The 24,172-nt window shown below is 36.7% G+C and overlaps 1 protein-coding gene and 1 pseudogene across 1 annotated transcript; one reads left to right on the forward strand and one right to left on the reverse strand.

Moving 5' to 3' along the window:
* The first annotated feature begins 11,806 nt into the window (after positions 1-11,806).
* On the forward strand, positions 11,807-12,756 carry LOC136319697 (olfactory receptor 9G19-like). Its single transcript, XM_066252830.1, is given in 2 exon segments — positions 11,807-12,271; positions 12,274-12,756. Coding segments are annotated over 2 exon segments (948 nt in total).
* A 1,565-nt stretch (positions 12,757-14,321) lies between these two features.
* Positions 14,322-15,219, reverse strand: LOC136319699 (olfactory receptor 9G4-like; annotated as a pseudogene).
* Positions 15,220-24,172: the final 8,953 nt, after the last annotated feature.

The following is a 24,172-nucleotide window of genomic DNA, read 5'->3' on the forward strand; positions in this document are numbered from 1 at the left end:
ATCAGATCACACAACTAGTAGTGAAATGCATGGGATCTACCATTAAAGGGTACCAATTACATGCCTGGCTCGATCACTCACCAGATGAGAGGCGTGCACAATTCACACTATCAACCTCTACCTAAATTTCCTCATCTGTAGAATGGAGACAAGAGTAGCATCTTCATAGAGATGGTGGATGAGATAAATGCCATAATGCATGTAAAACATCTAAAACAGAGTTAGGCATATGTAGTAAGGGCTTAATATATGTTAACTATGATCATTCTGATCATCCACATGACCCTCATTAGAGGATCTTTGTTAAGTGCAGAACAAGAATTATTGGCGCTCCTCCAGCTCCCCAGTGACAGAGGCTAAGTCTTTAAGACTGAAACAACTTGTACAAAATCACATAAGTATTTACTGAATATATAAGCCCTCAGAACACACATGTATATGTTTATATCTATATCTATAATAATAAACTACACCAAAAATAATAGTCTTGGTTTCATAGGCACGCATGTAGATGTAGAATTGTGTTACATAAAGAAACATAAATATTTTGGTTCAGCATCGAAATACTGCCTATATTTTGAAAATTCAATAAAAAGAGATGATCCCTTATTCAGTCTTAATACACAATTCCCTCAGAGAGCATTCTTGATCCCTTAATGCCTGTAACTACTGAAAACCAGGTAGGACCCATTTGTTGAGAGTTTTTCAAGACATAAAACATTCTGTTCCTGGCAGAGCACACAGAGTTGTATTTCCATCATAAGGATAAAAGGAATAAAGACACTTTTGTATATAAATATAATGCCCATAGTATGAAGTAAACTCATCTAATTAAATATGGGGTTGCAAAAGCCTTAGATGTTTTGTAACTACTTGTGGATTCTCTACTGGCACCTCAATCAAACAAGCAATCACTGGTTAACTGTACACTCTCCATTTTACCTCACAAGCAAAGGCTACGATTAGTAAATGCCTTCTTACGACTTGTCTGCTCAGAAAACTCCTACTCAACCTTTTAAATACTAGACATGCATGACATCTTCTTTAAAACTCTCCCCGATTTCATTACCTCGGAAACAGTAAGTTAGAGTCTTCTTTGCTGAGCCATTTCTATTCTTTGAACATACTCTATTATCTTATCAAATATATTGGTCTATCTCTTCAACCGACTTTGGGTTTCTAGTAACCCTGTCATGCTTGCTCAAGTTCCTCCTATTCAAAGAACATAATTAACACTGTTCAGTGGTGATAATATTCAAATAAACCCTTCCTATTTCTTTTTTTCTTAATTCTTGAACTCAGATTAAAAATAAATTTGTCCTAACTTGAAACCATATCAACATAATAAAATAAAAATTAAAAATAAATAAATAAATAAAATTAGCCTCATGGTAGTTATGACTTTAATTAAAGTATTAGTCAAGCAAATTCATTTACTCTATAATAGTTTTTTTGAACAACACTAATGCTAGAAGAAATAATAATAATAATAAACACATCTAATTTTGTTTTAAAAAAGGAAAGAAAGAAAACAGTTGATACAAAGTGACACCAACAAGGGCCAACGTGCTAACTTATACTTTACTCACAGTCTAGTTATTTTGGCATCATATGGATACAGCATATGAGGCATTTTATGTCTTAAATGAATGACTTGTTCATCTTTCTGTTCTACAAATCACAGGAAGAAATCTAAAATATATTTCACACCAAACTAGAAAAGGCTGATGTTCTTAATAAACTCAGAATGTTCTTTGTAATTTAAACTACTTGTATAATGAATACATTATTTTTCAATGGGTAATTAAATTGTTTATTAAGTTGGTAGGCAGATTTGGTGGATTACAATAATGTTATTGGTCTTTGGTAAATCTCATTTCCCAGGAATAATTTTGCAAAGTACTATAGTAGAGTGGTAAAAGCATGAACTCTGAACAAGGACAATCTGAACATAAATTCTGACCCACCATTTTCTGCTTGGCCACTTGAGTAATTTTTTTAACTTTACTAAATCTCATATTTCTCTTATATTAGGTGGTAACTATATAAGTATTAATGCATAGGTTATCTTGATGATTACATTAAAAAGTACACCTAGAAGTTTTAGCACAGTATCTGACATGCAGTCTAACTAACAATATTATATAAACTTCAGGTTCACTTGATTTACTTGTGTTCTAAGAGTAAAGAACTATTAGACATAACCATATTGCAATTACAAGACATATCACTACAAAGATTTTTAGAAACTACACGAACTTGTACAATTCCATGTGCACTCACTATTGTCAAAATTTGCAGTGCTTTTTTATTGGTTATCATTTCATTAATTCCCAAATTTTATTGTTGAAAAATCAACTTAAGAGCTGAGAAGTTCAAGGACTAGGAAAAGTGAAAATAGATCAAAATTCTGTTCCACACTTAGTTAAGGAAGAACATTAGGAAAGGCTACCAGGAAGCCTATAAACATTTTTCTAATGAACGCCTCACTGGGTTGTGAAAATTATTCTAGAAAAAGAATGATCATTTTTAAAATAAAAATGTCTCTCACAGTGTTCACAAATTATACTAGGTGATGATTTACCCCTTAGAATGAATTATAATACTTTTACAAACCCTCTTGAACAAAAAATTGGGATCTGGTTGTGAAAAAGCTTGGAGGAGAAAGAGAAAAACACAAAAGCAGGGGCTCCTGGACGGCCATGCTCTAAGAACGGGACAATCCTGAACAGCAGCCAGAATGCTGTGTTGAAACATATCATAACAGAAGTTAACAAAGTTTGAACCCTACAGTCTCCCCCCCCAAAAAAAACTTTACCTATAGTAAAGTAAAAAATCACACACACACACACACACACACACACACACACACACACAAAAGAAAAGAAAGACCTTAAATGTTACCTATTATCCTTCATTGCATGACAAACATTTTTAGGTACTTTGCTGATAATAAGTTGTATCTTTACAATAACTCCAAACCATATTTATTTTTATTTTAAAGATAATAAAATTGATGATCAGGGAGGTTATACAACTTTCTCAAAGCCAGATTATTTGGCAGAGCCATAATTTGTACTACAGTTTGCCTTATTCCAAAATGTCCTTAAATTTAATAGCTGATTTCATTTTACTATTACTATTATATTATTTATGTCTCAATAAGCAATTGTAAACACAGGCATAGCAGAAAAAACATACCCTAAGACCATAAGTGATGTGTAGAAATAATCTGCTTCATATCTGTCCTCACCACACACTCATGCAAACAATGACCAATTTTGCACACGATATCAATGTGCAGAAAATACAATCCCATGGAAATAAATATTCAGTTATGATAACCACAAATAAAATATTGCTATAATCCAATTCAGCCTTTATATAGATTAAAAATAAAGATAATGGATGTATACACAGTAAAATCCTTAAGTCATCTGAGTCTCCTAATTTTAGAACCTTAGGCTGAATTTTAGATTCTTGAGGGATAATGTCCCAGACTAGTAATTAAAATTTAATTATTTGTTCTGAGGGATTCCTGGTTGACACATGGATTGGCTGTTGCTCCTCTCTTCTCTCTACCTTGTACATGAACCCCTAGCATGGTCATAAATTAGGGACTTCCAAGTGTTTCAGTTGTCCTCTTCCTTCTATATTGCCTATAACTGGTAATCCTAAAAATGAGTGCATTCATCACAAGAACAGCAAAACCCAAAATGCAAATTTCAAATCCAGACAGAGAGTCATTTCCTAGAATCAGTTGGATTCTAGAGCTGGTTATGATCTTAGTATGCTCTTAATTACCCACATAGCAGATTTGAACCCTAGGTTCTCTTCTCTCTGGTCATAGTAGATTCTGGAACCACCTTCTATGGCATAGCAACTAAATGCAAGCTGTTTGTAAAGAAACAGTAAGGCCTTGGAACTTCTGAGCTCAAACATACCATTTCACTTCGTGAGCTTCAGTCACTCACCTTTAAAATGGGCACAAAAATATCTAGATCACTACACTTCCTTGTTTTGGAGGTAAAGGGGAAGAAAGTAGGAAAAGAAGAAGGAATAAATGTAAGAAGTTAACATTAATTAAATCTCTTCAATGTACAAAGAGACACACTAAGGCAAATAATGCCTCCATACAATGACCATTTAATCACTTAATCTGGCGATTCAGTTATTATATAGTTGATTGTCGTAGGTTGTTTGGTTTTAATAGCAATACCCAGGCCCTAGTCTGAATCAGTTAAATCAGAATCATTCAGATAAAACTCAGGTATAGATAGTTTTCAAAGCTCCTCAGGTGAGGCTTGGTAGGATAACCTGGTTGGGTGGAGTATCCTCCTGATACTTAAAGGTTGTGGTTTCGATCCCCGCTCAGAGCACATACAGGAATGCATCAATATATCCTTCTCTCTCTCTTTCTCTCTCTCTCCCTTCTTCTCTCTCTAAAATTAATAAGTAAATTTTTAAAATAAAATAAAGAGCTTTAAAAAATAAAAGCTTCTCAGGTGAAACTTGCAGCCTGATTTTCTGGTATTTTTACTGGGAAAAGTATATACATTTGTGGATTTAGACATAGTTAGGCCCAAAATATTTGTCCTCTTAGAGAGTTCTATGTTGTTACATTTTTTCCCCCAACTATGATCCAAATTTTGATAACTGTGCGTGAAAACAATCTAAAACAGATCACATCTATCTGGGACTCTGGCATGTCCAGTTCTCCTTTGCGTCGATAAAGCTGGCATCTACCAGAATTAGATGCACCCAGCTGTTGTCCCTTTAATGTACATTGACTCTGGATTGCAATGGAAGGTACTTGAATGCAAAGAAAAAGAAATAGAAGGCAGACAAGCACATTTTAACACATATTTTTTCCTTTGAGCCTCATTACATCAGGAGACGAAGCTATGAAAGCAACCCAAGTGCCTGTCAGTAGATAAGTGGATAAAAAAAAGTGATACATATATAAACAATGGGATATTACTTGACCATAAAAAAAATGAAATCTTATCCTTTGTGACAACATGGAAGTAAGTCAGTAGGAGAAAGACAAATACCATATGATTTCACTTACCTGTAAAGTCTAAAGAATGAAATAAGCAAAATTAAAGTAGACTCAGAGATACAGAGAAAAAAACTAATGGTTGCCAAGGGGAGGGCAGTTGGGGCACTGGACAAAAGGTAAAAGTAGTAAGAAGCACAAATTGGTAGTTGAAATATAATCAAGGAGAAGTAAATAGAGCATAGGAAATACAGTCTACAATGTTGTGATGACTATGTATGGTGCCAGCTGGGGTACTGGAAATATCAAGGGGAACACTATGTATAGAATAGGGTGTTTGACCACTAAGCTGTGCATTCAAAACCAATACATAATAATAATACAAAAGAGTCTTATGTTGGTGAAGTAGTGACATTCTAAGTACAGTGTGTCCATAAAGTCATGGTGCACTTTTGACCGGTCACAGGAAAGCAACAAAAGACGATAGAAATGTGAAGTCTGCATCAAATAAAAAGAAAACTCTCCCAGTTTCATACCTATTCAGTGCAGTTCAATGTGGGCTCACACACAGATTTTTTAGGGCTCCTTAGGTAGCTATCCCATACAGCCTCTACAGACTCGTCACTGACTGATGGCCTACCAGAACAGGGTTTCTCCACCAAACTGCCGGTTTCTTTCAACTGCTTATCCCACCGAGTAATGTTATTCCTATGTGGTGGCACTTCATTATAAACGCGCCAATATTCACATTGCACTTTGGTCACAGATTCGAATTTAGCGAGCCACAGAACACACTGAACTTTCCTCTGTATCATCCACATCTCCACTGGCATGGCCATGGGCTGCTCCGCTGTATACACAGTGTTATGTCATCATCTGCGCATGTGCACGTGCTGCCACATCATCCTACAGAAACTGGGAGGGTTTTCCTTTTATTTGGTGCAGATTTCACATTTCTATCATCTTTTGTTGCTTTCCTGAGACCAGTCAAAAGTGCATCATGACTTTACGGACACACTGTATAAAAAAATTATGATAATAGCCAAAATAATATATTGTTATGGCACTATATTGAACAAGTGAAAGCCAAGGCATCCAAAATACTCAAAAAAAGAAAAAAAAGAAAGAAAGAAAGAAAGAAGAAAGAAAGAAAGAAAGAAAGAAAGAAAGAAAGAAAGAAAGAAAGAAAGTGTTTATATAGAATACAGGAAGAGAGTCATAAAAGAAAAGTAAAGATAAAATGTAAAATAAAAAATGTGATTATAATAGATTATTTCATTTTGATTGAATTTTAAAGATAATGATATGATTAAATAACTATATAGTACATAAAAATTCAAATAAATATTGTTATTCTCATGTGTTATTGGTATAAGGAGCAAATAAGTGTAAAGAACTATTTTTACAAGTAGTTCTGCTGAAATTAGGAGAATTACAAAGATCAGAAAAGAAAAATCAGCATTAATGAATATTATTGCAAACAAAAATCAGTAACAATTGTCACACAAAGCAACCATGTTGAAACAGGGTAATTCCAATATTCTGAAGTAGCTAACCATTTCTAATTTTAAAAAAGCTAATTATGCAGGCCCTGGCTGGTTGGCTCAGTGGTAGAGCATCAGCCTGGCATGTAGGAGTCCTGGGTTTGATTCCCAGCCAGGGCACACGGGAGAAGCGCCCATCTGCTTCTCCACCCCTCCCCCTCTCCTTCCTCTCTGTCTCTCTCTTCCGCTCCCACAGCCAAGGTTCCATTGGAGCAAAGTTGGCCCGAGTGCTGGAGGTGGGTCTATGGCCTCTGCCTCAGGCGCTAGAATGGCTCTGATTGCAGCAGAGCAACGCCCCAGATGGGCATGCCAGGTGGATCCCGGTCGGGCGCATGCGGGAGTCTGTCTGACTGCCTCCCCGTTTCCAATCTCAGAAAAAAAAAAATACAAAAAAAAAAAAGGCTAATTATGCAGACTCAATCTTTGACATAATAAAGATTGAGTATACTTAATTCAAATAGAGTTATTATGATTACATCATCCTTGAACTATTCCAATGTATTAAATTGATATAAAAGAGTGATATAAAATGAGTGTATAATGTGGATTTTATTTATTTTATTTAAAAAAAGTATTTTGGAGGGATATTTATTTGACCAAAAAAATCAAACTTTTGTTTTAAATGTAGATATAAAGAGTTAAATTGTCATTAAAAGTTTGACTACCAAAAAGAAAAATTAACCATTTGAAACATTGTTTATATTTCACTTACTTTAGGAAAACTATTCTATTTTCCAAATAAGAAACCATTGCTGGGCTAAGATATTTTTATTTATTTTTCTCTTGTAATTTTGCCTCAACTCCCAGAAAGGCCCAAATAATATTACTAAAGAAAAAAACAAACAAACAAGAAAGATTACAAAAGAAACTTAAATAATTTTAAGAAGTTACAACCCTAAATATAGCCATATTAGAAAATTATTTAAGCTTATGGTTTTAATGTTAACATGTTTTGTTATCATTACACTGGAAATATCTTGTCAGTAGATATTTAAACAGTTGAAAAGAATCAATTAGATTGAATGTTTAATTACAGTATAAATTCCTAAGGATCTTGAGAAAACACAGTGACTTCATGAATCCTATGTGGGTGCACTTGTGCTGGTAAAATTGGCTTGATTAATCCTTACACTTCATTTCCTTGTTTCTATACAACCTGAGAAAATGAAAATTATAAGTGATTACATTTTCACTAAGGAATAATAGTCTCACTTTTTTTTTCTGTATCATTTAATACTATTCAATTTGTCAAACACTTCTGTTTAATTGTCTTGTTAGTTATTTCCCAAGCTATGAAATTCTGAGAGGTTCGAAGACCCTACAACCCTTGGGAACTACAAACTGATATGAGATGCTGAAGCAGGTACACCTAAATTCTGTTGAAATAACAGTGTTGCTGAGAATTTTAGATAAGTTGTCTAATTCAGATGATCTTGGTAGATGGAAATTTGGCTTGTTCCTAACTACTAGTCCAAAGGCCATTTGCATACTCAGATATGATGAAGGCTAGAGAAAGGACTTCTTTTTAAATATCTTCACCATCTTCCCATTGAAGTTTCTGCAGCTGCAAGGCGTTCGCAAGGAAAAATAACATTTCTTACTATAAGATACCAATAAATAAATAAATAACAATTAATATTACTGCAAAAGAATACCTAATGCACAAACTTACTACAAAGCTTTAAAATTAAGACTGAAATACTGGCATAAGGATAGATATGAAGATCAAAGGAATAGAATGGAAAGCCAAAAAATAAACCCATACATGTATGATTTGGGTAGATAGGATAGTGCCTTCCCCAAAATGTTCATATTCAAATTCCTAGAACCTGTGAATATGTTAGATTTTATAAGAAGTGGGAATTAATGTTGCTAATCAGCTGACTTTTAAATAGATAATCCTGGATTATCTGCTCGGCCCAAGGTAATAAAAAAAAGTGAAGGGATTAAGCAAAGACAAAAAAACTTTTAGGCACAGACAGTAGTGTGGGGAGTGCAGAAGGGAAAGTAGGGTAAGGGGAGGTGGTGGAGGGTTGGGGGGAGAGATGATGATAGAAGTAGATTTGACTTGGGACAGTGAACACACAATGCAATATGCAGATGATGTATTGTGCACCTGAAACCTGTATAAATTTATTAACCAATTCAATAAAAAATAAAATAAAGCACTGCAGGAGATTTTTTTAAAAAGTTTGGAAGAGAAACAGAAGAGTTTGGTCAGAGAGTGATGTAACTATGGAAGAATGGTCATAGAAATACAGCGGTGTTGGCATAGAAGATGGAGGAGAGGGATCGTGAACCAAAGAATGCAGGCAACCTCTAGAACAGGGGTCCCCAAACTACGGCCCGTGGGCCACATGCGGCCCCCTGAGGCCATTTATCCAGCCCCCACTGCACTTCCAGAAGGGGCACTTCTTTCATTGGTGGTCAGTGAGAGGAGCATAGTTCCCATTGAAATACTGGTCAGTTTGTTGATTTAAATTTACTTGTTCTTTATTTTAAATACTGTATTTGTTCCCATTTTGTTTTTTTACTTTAAAATAAGATATGTGCAGTGTGCATAGGGATTTGTTCATAGTTTTTTTATAGTCCGGCCCTCCAACGGTCTGAGGGACAGTGAACTGGCCCCCTCTGTAAAAAGTTTGGGGACCCCTGCTCTAGAAGATGAATGAGGCAAAGAAATGGATTCCCCCTTAGAGCCTCCAGAAAGAAACACAGTTCTGGCCCTGGCTGGTTGGCTCAGTGGTAGAGTGTTGGCCCTGCGTGCGGGAGTCCGGGTTTGATTCCCGGCCAGGGCACACAGGAGAAGCGCTCATCTGCTTCTCCACCCCCCCTTCCTCTCTGTCTCTCTCTTCCCCTCCCGCAGCCAAGGCTCCACTGGAGCAAAGTTGGCTCGGGCGCTGAGGATGGCACTGTGGCCTCTGCCTCAGGTACTAGAATGGCTCTGGTTGCAGCAGAGCAACACCCCAGATGGGCAGAGCATCGCCCCCTGGTGGGCATGCTGGTTGGATCTTGGTCAGGCGCATGCGGGAGTCTGTCTGACTGCCTCCCCATTTCCAACTTCAGAAAAATACAAAAAAAAATGAAAAGAAACACAATTCTGCCAATATCTTGATTTCAGCCCAGTTGGTCCCATGTTGTACTTCTAATGTGCGGAACTGTAAGATAATATATTTGCATTGATTTTAAGCCACAAAGTATTAGGTAATTTGTTACAGGAGCAATAGAAAACTAAAACAATGGTCAGCTGACTTTCTTAAAGGTATTTTTATTTATTTATTTTAGAGAAAAGACAGAGAGAGAGAGAGAATGAAAGAGAAAGAAAGAATGGAGGGAGGAGCAGGAAGCATCAACACCCACATGTGCCTTGACCCAGCAAGCCCAGGGTTTTCAACCAGTGACCTCAGTGTTCCAGGTAAATGTTCTGTCCACTGTGCCACCACAGTTCCGCCTCATCAATTGATTTTTGACAAGACAATTCAGTAAGAAAAGAATAGTTCTTTCAATAAGTGGTGTTGACATATCTAGATATTTACATGCAAAAGAATAAAGTCAGACCCTTACCTTTTACCACATACAAAAATTAACTCAAAATGGATCATAGACATAAATAAATGTAAGAACTAAAACAACAGTTTTAAATAAAAAGTTCAAATCATTGTGACATTGGATTAAGCAATTTTTTAAAAAAATAAGACACCAAAAGCAAGACAGAAAGTAAAAAATAATTTAGACTTTATCAAATTGAAAACATTTCTATATTAAAGGAAGCCATTACTTTTTCTGAAAGTAAAATGATAACCCAGATAATGGGAGAAATATTTGCAAGTCATGTATCTGATAAGAGATTTCTTTGCAGAATACATAAAAAATCTTAAACTTCAAATATAAGACAAAAAACAAAAATAATTTAAAATGAGCCAAAGATTTGAATAAATATTTCTCCAAAGAAGATAAACAAGTAACTAACAAGCACATGAAAAGATTCTCAACATCATTAGTCAATAGGAAAATGTGAATCAAAACCAAAATATCATACAACCAGCATTGCTAAAGTAAAAAAGACAGACAATAACTTGTATTGGTGAAAATAAATAAAAATTGGAACTTTCTTGCCTTGCAGCTTGGATTGAAAAATGATTCAGCTAATTTAGAAAACAGTTTGGTAGTTCCTCAAAATGTTAAATATAAATTTACCATGTGATAAAATAATTCTACTCTTAGGTATCTATCTACTCAACAAAATGAAAACATCTGTCCATATAAAACTTGTACAAGAATATCCATGGCTGCATTGTTCACAATTACCAAAAATGAGAAATAATGAAGTGTTCATTAATTCGTGAATGGGTAAGAAAAATATGATATATCCACATTAACAAATATTATTCAGCAATAAGAAAATAAAATAACAATACATGCTATGACATGATGAAAAAGGAAAAGAATTACTTTAACAAAGTTTTTTTGTGCAGAATTTTTTTTTGTCTCAGCTCCCTTCCTTAATAAGAATGTGTCTTTTCCCTTCATATATTGAATACAACAGTTCTCACATTTCTTCCTTTCCTCAGGAAGAAAAGAGGAGTCAGAATATTCCTTCTGTATCTGCTGCTTTTAAAATGTCTTTAGCTCAAAACTGTACAAAGTGGTATGTTTTGAAGTAGAATATTCTACCTCCCTTCACGTGTCATCAAATTTTAAACCACAGGGACTTTTTTATTTCTCATGGGCTTCGAACAACTTGTCAATTTCCACTGTGAAATAGGAGAGGGGAGTTTTCTCTTTGTGTCTAAATTTAATTAGCTCCTCTCCAGTTCATTTTTACTCATCACTCAGTCTTATTTTATTAATACCATTTAACATTCACTGGAAATATTTCCATACTTATTTGCTTACTTGCTATGAATCTCTCCCTCCTTAATGAAGACTCCATAGGATAAGGGCGAGACCAAACATTTCACTGCTCTATCCCAATGCCTAGACAGCACTGGAGGCTCAAGAAATATTGGTACAAAAATGAGTAAACCTCCAATGCACTAAAGCTTTCTTATTATTAAATGCAGACTATTGAAATGATTATGTTGAGGTCAAGAAAACTCACATCACCTGCCTAAGTCAGGTAATATTTCGGCTCAGGTCTCCCTTACTCTAACACCCATAGCCTTGACCACATCTGGTAAGCTGGTCACGGAGAATGCTCTCCTTTGGTATTGCTGAGGGAATTAAACTTTTGACTTCCACTTGAAGGTGAGGACTTTAAACCATGGAAAGAAGCAATCACACTGTGACTGAGTTCATCCTCCTGGGCTTCACAACAGATCCTGTGATGCAACTGGTCCTGTTTGTAGTGTTCCTTGGCTTGTACTCTGTGACCGTGGTAGGAAATACCACCCTCATCATGTTGATCAGTAATGACTCCAGTCTGCCCACGCCTATGTATCTCTTCACTGGGAATTTGTCTGTTCTGGATCTCTGGTATTCCTCTGTCTACACCCCAAAGATCTTAATGACCTGCATCTCTGAAGACAAAAGCATCTCTTCTGCTGGCTGTGTAGCCCAGCTCTTCTTCTCTGCTGCACTGGCATAGAGTGAGTGTTACCTATTGGCTGCCATGGCTTATGACCGCTATGTGGCCATGTCCAAACCCCTTCTTTATGCTCAGGCCATGTCAGGGAAATTGTGCCTCTGTTTGGTTATATATTCCTACACTGGAGGTTTTGTCAACTCAATAATATAATACTCAGCAGCAACACATTCACATTGGGTTTTCGTGCTGACAATGTTATTGATGACTTTTTCTGTGATGTTCCACCCTTGGTGAACTTGGCATGTGATGTGAAAGAGAGCTACCAGGCTGTGCTGTACTTCCTCTTGGTCTCCAACATCATTGCCCCCACTGTACTTATACTCGCCTCTTATCTCTTCATCATCGCTGCCATCTTGAGGATACGCTCTACCCAGGGCCGCCTCAAAGCCTTCTCCACATGCTCCTCCCACTTGGTTTCTGTTACCTTATACTATGGCTCTATTCTCTACAACTACTCTCGCCCAAGTTCCAGCTATTCCCTTGAGAGGGACAAAATGGTGTCTACATTTCATACTGTGCTGTGCCCCATGTTGAACCCCATGATCTATAGTTTGAGGAATAAAGATATAAGAGAAACTATAAAAAACTCTTCCAGTTCACATTATCCAAAGTCTAAATTGACATAATTTCTTAAATTAATGCTCAAAGCAAATGAACTACATTAAGGGAAGGTTGGAGGGCTGGATTAAAAAATACTTTTTTTATATTCAAATAAATGCAATGAAAAAGATTTTGTTTGTATTTGTTTTGCTTTAATGATCAGACTATAATCTATACTGTAAAATATAGAATCAATTAGTATATTTTTTAAAGTAGCATCATGGTTTAATGTAAAATACAGTATATATTACTTCTAGGGTCCCAAAGGATTCAATTTGACTTTAGTATCTCCCATTAGATTGACCCACTTTTTTCTTTACATCATGGGCTTTATAAGATTATGAAGATGTTATACAGATTTTGGAGATTTGTGGAATACACCCTTAATTCTCATTGTCCAGTTCTTTCAGAACTGTGTAAATAAAGAATAAAGAATATTAAAAAATAATTTGATAAAAAGAGATGGCAGTGACATGTTATTTAATGAATGCAGATTGAAAGAAAAATCAGAAATGTCAGTGCTAGTAGGAATAGTGAAATGGCTACAACTATCTGCTCTAAAGTTGTATTTTAAATACATTTTATACATGTGCTCATTATTACAACAATAAGTATAATCTTTCAATAACAAAGTTCTAACTTTGGAGGCTCAACCTGCTCATTTATCATGTTTAACTAAAGATCTTTAATTTGCCGTGTTGTTGTTACAAATAGTATAATTATATTAGAAAAAGTATATCAGTAAAACCTTCCATGTAGTGACTATGAAGCTGTAATGTTTTTGTTCTTAAAAACTTCTGGTAAAATAAAAAGTCCTTTAGAATATAGTAGGCTGTCATCTGTTGGTTGGTTTCAGTTCAGTTCCACTTGCTATTTTCCCTCATGGGAAATGAGTTGGTATGAAGTAAGGAAGAGTATGGCAGGGTTTTCACCCCCTGTGGAGAGAACACTTTTTCAGGGCAATGCCTAATGCCAGTCTTACAGACATATTTCTCCATGGATTTAGAAAAGTGTTTTGGTTTCTGTTTGTAATCTAAACCACTCTTAAACATTTGCCTGATATTAAATTGATGTACAAGGCACAAAGATTAAAAACTGTTTTGTATATACTCAACTAAAGTTTTATGAAGGAATATAAAGGGAATGCTTAACTGAAGATAAGTATTTATAAAATCATAAGTAAATTTCCAGCACTTTAACCATTCCAAATCTCTTCCCCCACACAATAAAGCTTGTTTGTCAAGTCTCAAAGTTAAACTATGTGCTGAACACTACCCAATTTTTCACAAAGATAATCAAGAGTCAATTTTATGAAAATCTAGCACTCCTAAGAAGAAAAATACAGTATTTTGGAACACCAAACAACCCAATATTATAGTTTTAAAACAGTTTAATCACATCAAGATAATATAAACAATTAAAGAGTAGTTTGGTCAATGTTTCATTGTTTTGAGTAAAACTTATATTTACTTGCAATACTGCAATGAATACCAACATGTCTGCCTATAGGCCAGTGATTTGGAAAATGTAATGAGATCATTCTTCAAAAAGATAACATTCATCTCTGTGGCCTTATGGCCTGTATTGTTTTTTAGAAGGCCTCTTTGACATCTTTGTTTCTAAAGCTATAGATGACAGGGTTCAGCAATGAGCTGACCACAGTGTAGAACAGGGAAGCGTTTGTCTTTCTCCAGGGAGTAGGTGGAGCTTGGCCTTGAGTACATAAAGAGCAAGAATCCATAGAAGAATGTGATTGAGATGAGGTGAGAAGCACAGGTGGAGAAGGCCTTGTGCCTTCCAGAGGCACCAAGCAGATTCTCAGAATCGCCTGCTGAATGTTGAAATAGGACATTATGATGGGAAGAATGCTAGAGAGGACCATGATGCCCACCATGCCCAGAAGGACTTTATCATAGACCTTGGTGTCTGTAAGACATTTTTACCAATGGTGGTGCGTCACAGAAGTGGTCAATGAAATTTTTACCACAAAAATGCAGGCAGAAGATGTTGGCAGTGTGGGCTATGGCATTCAAGAACCCTCCGATGTAAAATACAGCAACAAGTCCAGTACACAGAGTTGGATATAGTATCTGAGTAAAGTAACGGGTTACAGATAGCCACGTGGTGGTCATACGCATGGCTGCTAAGAGACTGCACTCAGTGTAGGCTACGATGCAGAAAAAGAACAGCTGGACTCCACGTCCCGCCAAGGAAATGCATTTGTCTTCTGAGACACAGTTGGCCAGGATTTTGGGAGTGTACACAGAGGTATACCAAAAATACAAAAAAGACAGATTGCTGATGAAAAAGTACATAGGAGTAGACAGGTGGGAGTCAATACGAATTAAGATAACTAGGGTCATTTTTCCTGATAAGGTTCTCAAATAGAGTGTCAGAAATACTACAAACAGTCGCGGCTGTCACCAGGGGGTTGCTGAGATGCCCACCAAGATAAATTCAGTCAGGACAGTGCTGTTTCCCACATCCATGTTCACAAAGAAGAACTTTTGATGAAGACTTGGGGAAAAATTATTTATTTATTTTTCTATTGAAAGAAATAAAAGTATCAATCAAGTCAACAATGACTAGAAGACATATGGACTTTTTTAAATTTATTGGGTGTACATAGATTCTGGAGTTCTGCCAAATACTTCCCCCTCCCCCTGGTTCCCCACCACATCCCCCTTGACCTCCTTCCTGTAACGCCCTCCCCCTGGTTTTGCTTTTCTGCTCTCATTCCATCCTATCATCCCTTTTCCTTCTGTCCGCTTTCCCTCTGGACCCTTGGATCCCGCCTCTATCTCTATTTTGCTCCTCACTTCATATTGTTCATTAAATTCCTCAAATGAGTGAAGTCGTATGGTATTTTTCTTTCTCTACTTGGCTTATTTCACTTAACATAATAGTTTTCAGGTCCATCCATGTTGTCGCAAAAAGTAAGATTTCCTTTTCCATGGCACCATAGTATTCCTTTGTATATATGTACCACTGCTTTTTAATCCACTCATTCATTGACGGACACTTGGGCTGTTTCCAGATCTTCACTGTTGTAAAAAATGCTGCCATATACATGGAGGTGCATTTCTCATTTTGAATCATTGATGTGGTGTTCTTGGGATATATTCCTAAAAGTGGGATGGCTGGGTCAAAGGCAGTTTGATTTTTAATTTTTTGAGGAATCTTCATACTTTATTCCACAGTAGTTGCACCAGTCTGCATTCCCACCAGAAATGCAAGAGGGTTCTCTTTTCTTCACATCCTCACCAGCACTTATTATATGTTGTTTTGTTAATGAGCACCATTCTGACTGGTGTGAGGTGATATCACAATGTGGTTTTAATTTGCATTTCTCTAATGATTAGTGATGTTGAGCATTTTTCCATATGCCTATTGGCCATCTGTATGTCCTCTTTGGAAAAGTGTCTATTCATTTCTTTTGCCTATTTTTTGATTGGATTGTTTATCTTCCTGATGTTGAGTTTTACAAGTTATTTAAAATTTTGGTTATTAACCCCTTATCAGAAGTATTGTCGAATATGTTTTTCCATTGTGTTGTTTTACTTTTTATTTTGTTCATACTGTCTTTAGCTGTGCAAAAGCTTTTGGGTTTGATATAGTCTCATTTGTTTTATCCTGTCCTTTATTTCCCTTGCCCATGGAGATAATTCAACAAATATATTGCTGCAAATGATGTCAGAAAGCTTATTGCCTGTTTTCCTCTAGGATGCTTATGGTTTCACTACTTACATTTAAGTCTTTTATCCATGTTGAGTTCATTTTTGTGAATGGTGTAAATTGGTGGTCTAGTTTCATTTTTTTGAAGGTAGCTATTCAGTTTTCCTAACACCATTTGTTAAAGAGTTTGTCTTTACTCCATTGTATGCTATTACCACCTTTGTCAAATATCAATTGTCCATAAGGGTGTAGATTTATTTCTGGGTACTCTGTTCTGTTCCATTAATCTATATGCCTGTTCTTATGACAGTACCAAGCTGTTTTGAGTACAATGGTCTTGTAGTAAAACTTGATATCAGGAAGTGTGATATCACCCACTTTATTCTTCTTTTTTAAGATTGCTGAGGTTATTCGTGTTCTTTTTTGGTTGCATATAAATTTTTGAAATATTTGTTCTATATCTTTGAAGTATATCATTGATATTTTAGTAGGAACTGCACTGAATTTATAAATTGCTTTGGGTAATATGGACATTTTAATGATGTTTAATCTTCCTAACCATAAACATGGTATATGCTTCCACTTGTTTGTATCTTCCTTGATTTCTTTTATCAATGTTTTATAGTTTTCCAAGTACAAGTCTTTAACCTCCTTGGTTAAATTTACTCCTAGGTACATTTTTGTTGTTGCAATAGTGAACAGGATTGTTTTCTTAATTTCTCTTTCAGACAGATTATCGTTGGTGTATAAAAATGCCTCTGATTTCTGAGTATTAATTTTATATTCTGCTACCTTGCTAAATTCATTTATCAGGTCCAGTAGTTTTTTGACTGTGACTTTAGGGTTTTCTATGTACAGTATCATATCATCAGCAAATAATGATAATTTTACTCCTTTTTTTCCAATTTGGATGCCTTTTATTTCTTCTTCTTGCCTGATTGCTGTGGCTAGGACTTCCAGAACTATGTTAAATAAGAGTGGTGAAAGGGGGGCACTTCTGCCTTGTTCCTGATCTTAAGGGGATTGCTTTAAATTTTTTGCCCATTGAGTATGATGTTCGCTGTTGGTCTGTCATGGATGGCCTTTATCATGTTGAGGTATGTTTCCTGTATTCCCAATTTGCTGAGAGTTTTGATCATGAATGGGTGCTGGATTTTATCAAATGCTTTTTCTGCATCTATTGATATTATCATGTGGTTTTTCTCCTTCCTTTTGTTTATGTGAAGAATCACATTGATTGATTTGCGAATGTTGTACCAGCCTTGGACTTTTTTCCAAACTCTAGCTAGAAAAATAGAACTTCTGTATGTGACTTTGGAAAACCACAGGAACTAGTTTTAGAATATATTTTGAACTCAAGGCTTCCCCCTATTAATTGTTCAATGCAGGAAAGTCCCTTAGTATCACCGAACAGACAAATAAAATAGATCCCTATGACAGGTTTTCTGATTGGTAAAGAAAATATGCATGAAAACCCCAATCCAATGTTAGGTACAAAGGGAGCATTCAAAATAAATTCAGCATTCATTATATATCATTGGATTTATGTGTCATGTGTTGTGCTGATAGTTATACAAATACCAATACGTATCTATACTACTTCTGCTACAATAATATATATATATATATATATATGTCACTGTGTACTAGTTACTGTTCTAAGTCTTAATCTTAACCCACTTAAACCTTTCCACAACTTTATAAGGTAATATTATGATGATCCTCATGTAGCTTAAGAAACAATTTCGAGGTAACAGCCCTGGTCAATAGCAGAGCAGTATTTGAATCCAGAGTTGTCTTTATTAAGAGTATATGCTCTCAATGTTAAGCCAGTTATAATATATCCTTAATAGGTGAGTTGTTTCTCTCTTGTTCTCTTGGCTAAGGCAATGCTATAACCCTAAGACAACTTAAATTTCTTTACTTACTAATAAGAGCTTTAAAAAATCCTCTTTAAATAATGATTTTTCCTTACATTCTCTTCTTGGTGTTAGATTTATATACACATTTGAGGCATTTTGTAACATAGTGGAGGTTGATCATTAAGAAGAACCCAATTTTTGATGTCAAGGATTCATTGAAAAGCCATGAGTCCTTTGATGTTCACCTCTTGAAGCTCCAAAGCTGTCAGACAGATGCTAAAAGGAAATATTAAATTAAAACATACAGAATTAGGGCTGATGCTCCAGTCGATGGTTAACTTTCTCCTAACTAAAAATGACAGTGGGAGAAAGCAAACCCAACAGAGCGTTGTGATTTATTTGCTGTTTAAAACACTTACTTTTGAGCTAGACCAGATCAGTTTGTAAGTAGAATGCAAATGCAAATTTTTTACCTGAAGTTCTACCATTCCCACTTGTTAGGATACAAGATATCTTAATCTTTAATATTAGATATCTTAATCTTTCAGGAGCAGCTGATGATGTTAAGAGAAGACTTGATTGGTGACACTGGTCCACCTTGGAATCATAAATCACTTCATCTCTCTAACTATTAGTCTAAATGAATCTCATCTCAACACACAAAATGCAGATGCTTTAGTCCTACACTCAATGTTTTATAAACTGGCTTTAATTTACCTTTATTAATCTCTCCCTCACCACTTGTCTTCATCTATTTAAGACTCCAACCAAACTAAATTGCTCCTCAATTGCTCACATGATTGATTTTCTCAAAATAATCCTACACATCCTGAGAGTTTCACATTTGAACTATATTGGTATTCATTTGAACACTATAAATTTTTTCTTAATCTGTTCAACTTGAGTAGAATTATCTTGGCAGGAATTTGTGGTAGTTACATTTATAACATATAAAATGGTAGGTTATAGCCACCATCTCAATAGTTACTATGAACTTTCTCTGATGTGTTATCACTTTTCTATACAATGAAAAATATTAAGCTCATCTTTAATACAATATAATTTGGGGAAAGCACGGAACTGTCTGGACAAACCAATTACCACTCTTCTGACACTACCCTCTAAAAATCCAAACATGTTTTGTCAATTTCTCAAAGTCTTCCCCTAAGAAGAAATATTAAAATGAGACCTGAAACAATGAGCCCATTTCCAGCCCATTGTAGGTAAGGACAGAGGAAGAGCAGTACTATTGGAAGAAGGAACACGTAGAACGCTGACATGCAAGTATGGTGAGTTCACAGAGCTGGGATAATTTAAATACAGATGGGATGGAGAGAGGAGCTAGCGCAGGGGTCGGGAACCTTTTTGGCTGAGAGAGCCATGAATGCCACATATTTTAAAATGTAGTTCCATGAGAACCATACAATATGTTTAACACTAAATATAAGTAAATGTGTGCATTTTATGTAAGACCAACACTTTTAAAGTACAATAAGCCTCTGAATTCTTTTTAATAAGGTTGTTATGCTTTTGCTAACCAATGATGAATAAAGTACTTCTCACCATTAATATGACTTCTGGTGCTGCATGGTTTTGCTGATGGCTTTGTAGTCTGGTTGATATTTGGTGAGGTTAAGCTTCATGCAGGCGTTGAGACTTCCATCCGTTAAATGTAATCGTAGGTTGGTCTTAACGTTCTTTAGATGTGAGAAAGACTGCTCACATGCATACATAGAGCCAAACATTGTCAGTACAGCAATACTTACACACTGCAGTGTGTGGTATGTGACAGGAAGTGCGTTCCAAGTTTTGACAATCAGCTGGTCCACGGGTTGAAGTTTTTTCATCTCTCCCCACTTGTGTTTGCTCGCCAACTCTGCTTGCTGTCATGTAAGTCTTTCCAAATCTTCATTCAGTGACTTGAACTTATTCACCCACATGTCTGAGGCTTTCAGGTCAGCAACTTGTAGCTCAAAATCTCTGACAGAGACACCGGGGATGTAACTCAGGTCAGCACTGTCCACTGCACACTCGTGTGGATGGGTGATGAACTGAAAAAGATGAGTGCGCTCATGAAATTCTCCAAAGCACGCTTTGAATGCAGGAGATTAGATGTGAAGCCCGCTAGCTGCTGGAGATCAAGATGTTGAGAAGGGTCACTTGCTGTACATGCATCTTTAAACTTTCTCAGTATTTCAAAGTGTAGTAAATGACCTGTTTCAATGTCAGCGATGAAGAGTTCCAGCTTGTTTTCAAATGCAAACACTGTTTGTTGAAGGGATAAGACTGTATTTCCAACACCTTGCATTTTTACATTGAGCTGGTTCAGATGTTTAGTCATGTCCACAAGATAGTAGAACTTCAGGAGCCACTCAGTGTTAGCTAACTCAGGATGCTCAACTTTTTTTTACTTCAAGAAAAGTCCAGATTTTGCTCAGACAAGCCGCGAAAGAGCTGAGCACCTTCCTTCTTGACAACCAATGCACATTGCTGTGTAGAAGCAGACCAGGATAATTATTCCCAACTTCATCCAGCAGTGTTTTAAACTGGCAATAATTTAAAGCTCAGGCAACAATAAAGTTGACCACCCAAATGACCAGTGACATCACCTCACCAAGCTGTTTGCCACACATCTGAGCACAAAGTGCCTCCTGATGTAAGATGCAGTGAAAACTTAGGATGGGTCTCTTTTCATGTTCATGAAGAAGTGCTATGAATTCTCTGTTTTTCCCCACCATGCACAGAACACCATCAGTACACACGGAAATAAGATTATCCATCGGTAGATTTTTTTACTTTAGCAAACTCAGTGAAAGACTTGAATAACTCCTCCCCTCTTGTTGTCTCTTTCATAAGCTAAACAGCAAGACTTTTATCACATAGTGTGTCACCAACAGCATACCTTGCAATTATGCTGAACTGGGATAAATGGCTTACGTCTGTTGACTCATCCAAAGTGAGAGAAAAGAATGGTGCTGCATTTATGTCCTTTACTTGTGTTGCCTCAATTTGATTTGCCATCATGATAGTACGATCGCGAACAGTTCTTGCCAACAGAGGCATGTCTTTTATTTGTTTCATTATCTTATCTTTATCTCAAAACTCATCAAAAAGTTCATTGGCAACATCAAGCATGAATGTTTTGGCATACTCCCCATCTATGAATGGCTTCCCATTTCTCACAATTGCTAAAGCACCAGCAAAGCTAGCCAAAATCCAGTCACCTTGTTGGGTCCAAACACGGAGTTGCTGCTGACTAGCTTGCATTCTGCACAGTAGCTCTTGACATGCTTTCTTCCTGCTGTCCCCCACTGGATATTTCGATGCAAATGTAGTATGACGTGTGTCGAAGTGCCGCTTTATATTTGACCATTTCATTGATGCAATTTTATCATTGCATATTAGACACATGGCGGAACCTGCTCTCTCCACAAAGGTGAATTCCTCTGTTTATTCCTGCTGAAAAGTACGATACTCCTCATCTTTTTTTCTTTTGCTATCTTCTTTGTCAAAAGGGTTTCTGCAATTAGCTAGCTGACTACTTGATTAAAAGGAGGGCAGTTTACTTCCTGACCTCACAACGACTCATGTACATTATGCATTATCCAATAAAAATTTGGTGTTGTCCTGGAGGACAGCTGTGATTGACTCCAGCCACCCACAACCATGAACATGAGTGGTAGTAAATAAATGGATTGTGATATGTGAAAATGTTTTATATTTTTAATGTTATTATTCTTTTTATTAAAGATTTGTCTGCGAGCCAGATGCAGCCATCAAAAGAGCCACATCTGGCTCACAAGCCATAGGTTCCTGACCCCTGAACTAGTGGATCACCCGCAAGAGTTATTAGCTCACAAAGCTTATCAGGAGCCATTTTAAGGATTTTGGCCTTTACGCCAACAAAAGTAGAAACTGTTGCCATGGTGAGAAAGTAACATGATCAGATTTACATTTTTAAAGTTTTCCCTGACTACTGATCAGAGAACAAACTGAAAGGGAACAAGAGTTCCCTCTTAAATAGAAACTCTAAAATCCTCAATCTTCTATTACGTGTTAAGGCCACTCTTCTGATAAGGGCAGAAATGAGCAGCATTAAAACCTGTAGATAGGACCTGGCCGGTTGGCTCAGCAGTAGAGCATCGGCCTGGTGTGCAGGAGACCCGGGTTTGATTCCCGGCCAGGGCACATAGGAGAAGCGCCCATTTGCTTCTCCACCTCCCCCTCCTTCCTCTCTGTCTCTCTCTTCCCCTCCCGCAGCCAAGGCTCTATTGGAGCAAAGATGGCCCAGGTGCTGGGGATGGCTCCTTGGCCTCTGCCCCAGGCGCTAGAGTGGCTCTGGTCGCGGCAGAGCGACGCCCCGGAGGGGCAGAGCATCGCCCCTTGGTGGGCAGAGCTTTGCCCCTGGTGGGCGTGCCGGGGTGGATCCTAGTCGGGCGCATGCGGGAGTCTGTCTGACTGTCTCTCCCCGTTTCCAGCTTCAGAAAAAAAAAATTAAAAAAAAAACAACCTGTAGATAGAATCAGTAGGGACTGGATAATCTTCTTATTATGGTAGACAACACTCAAAGACTGTCAATCTCAGTCTCTCTCTAGCCAGGAATTTATGTTTACATAGTAATTTAACTTGAAAATGCTAGAGAAGTCTTAAAGACAAGATCCTTTCAAATTATGCATTGGTTATGATATCATTCTCTCTATTTTTACATAAGAAATGACAAAATCTTCATAAAAATGGAAAAATACAATTTTATGAAAGCTTAGACACTAGAAGACCCATTCTTATACTCATCCTCCTGACTTCTATGTGAAACATAACTGTGCCAAAAAAATCATTGCGTGATATTTTCATTCCAACTCTAATATGTAAAAGAAATGATGTGCATCAATTCTTGGCCTTTTGGCTAAGATCAAGTGTAAAAGAAAAAGGTGTAAACTAAACTACAGACCAGTGATGGTTGTGATATATTAAAACACACACACATAATTTGTTATTGACTTCCTGATAAAGAGCAGATTCTGTTATTTTACCATGTGAACTGGGATGACCTTGGGGTTTGTTATGCAGTGGTTTGCAGCATAAGGAGCACCATGCAGACACCAAGCCTTGGTAACAAAAGAGTTTGCATGCTTCTCTTCTCACTTCTAAAATCTTTCTACCACCATGTAAATAAGCCTGGGTTAGGGTACTGAATAATGAGACATCTACATTCCCTGTGTGATCACAGGTAAAAGCAAGTTTGTCCCTTGACATGTCAGTGGGTCTAGTCTTCAGTATCCAGACCCAAATGAGATAACAGCTAACCACAACCATGTGAGCAGACTAGCTGAGAGCAGACACATCTGGTGTAGGCAGACTTTCATGACTGTACAATTGAAATGAATTTAAATTTTGATTCTACACTTCATAACTCGGCAGTCTTGAGAAAGTCTTTGACAACCTCCACCTCACATTTTTTTCCCCTATGAAGGGTAAGAAAAAAATGCCACTGCTATAGATAAAATGCATAGCCCAGTGTGTGGACAGAAACATACTTAACTAATGGTAGTTTTTTCTTTTCTGAATGAGAATAATAATGCTTGACTTATTTATAAAACTTGAGCTTGAGAAAAAAAATAAATATGGCTAAGTTTCTACAAGGAGACAATTTACTCCATGATGGTGGTGTCCTTCCAGTATTTCAGATCCTTTCTGAAATCCAGAAAGTTAATATTTTTGTCACTGTAAAGCCAGTTGCCACAGCCACCATCACAGCCGCCTGACCCATGCAGTTTTGCAGTTGATTCGAACAGATGGTAATGAAACAACAAAGCCAAGAACTAGTGGGCCATTAGCTTTAATCCTAGCTTGCATCCAGTGGGCAAGAAATACACACAGTGGGAAAACACTTCCCTTTCCATTCAGG

This window comes from Saccopteryx bilineata, chromosome 1 (genome assembly GCF_036850765.1).
Source record: "Saccopteryx bilineata isolate mSacBil1 chromosome 1, mSacBil1_pri_phased_curated, whole genome shotgun sequence".
Lineage (NCBI taxonomy): Eukaryota > Metazoa > Chordata > Mammalia > Chiroptera > Emballonuridae > Saccopteryx > Saccopteryx bilineata.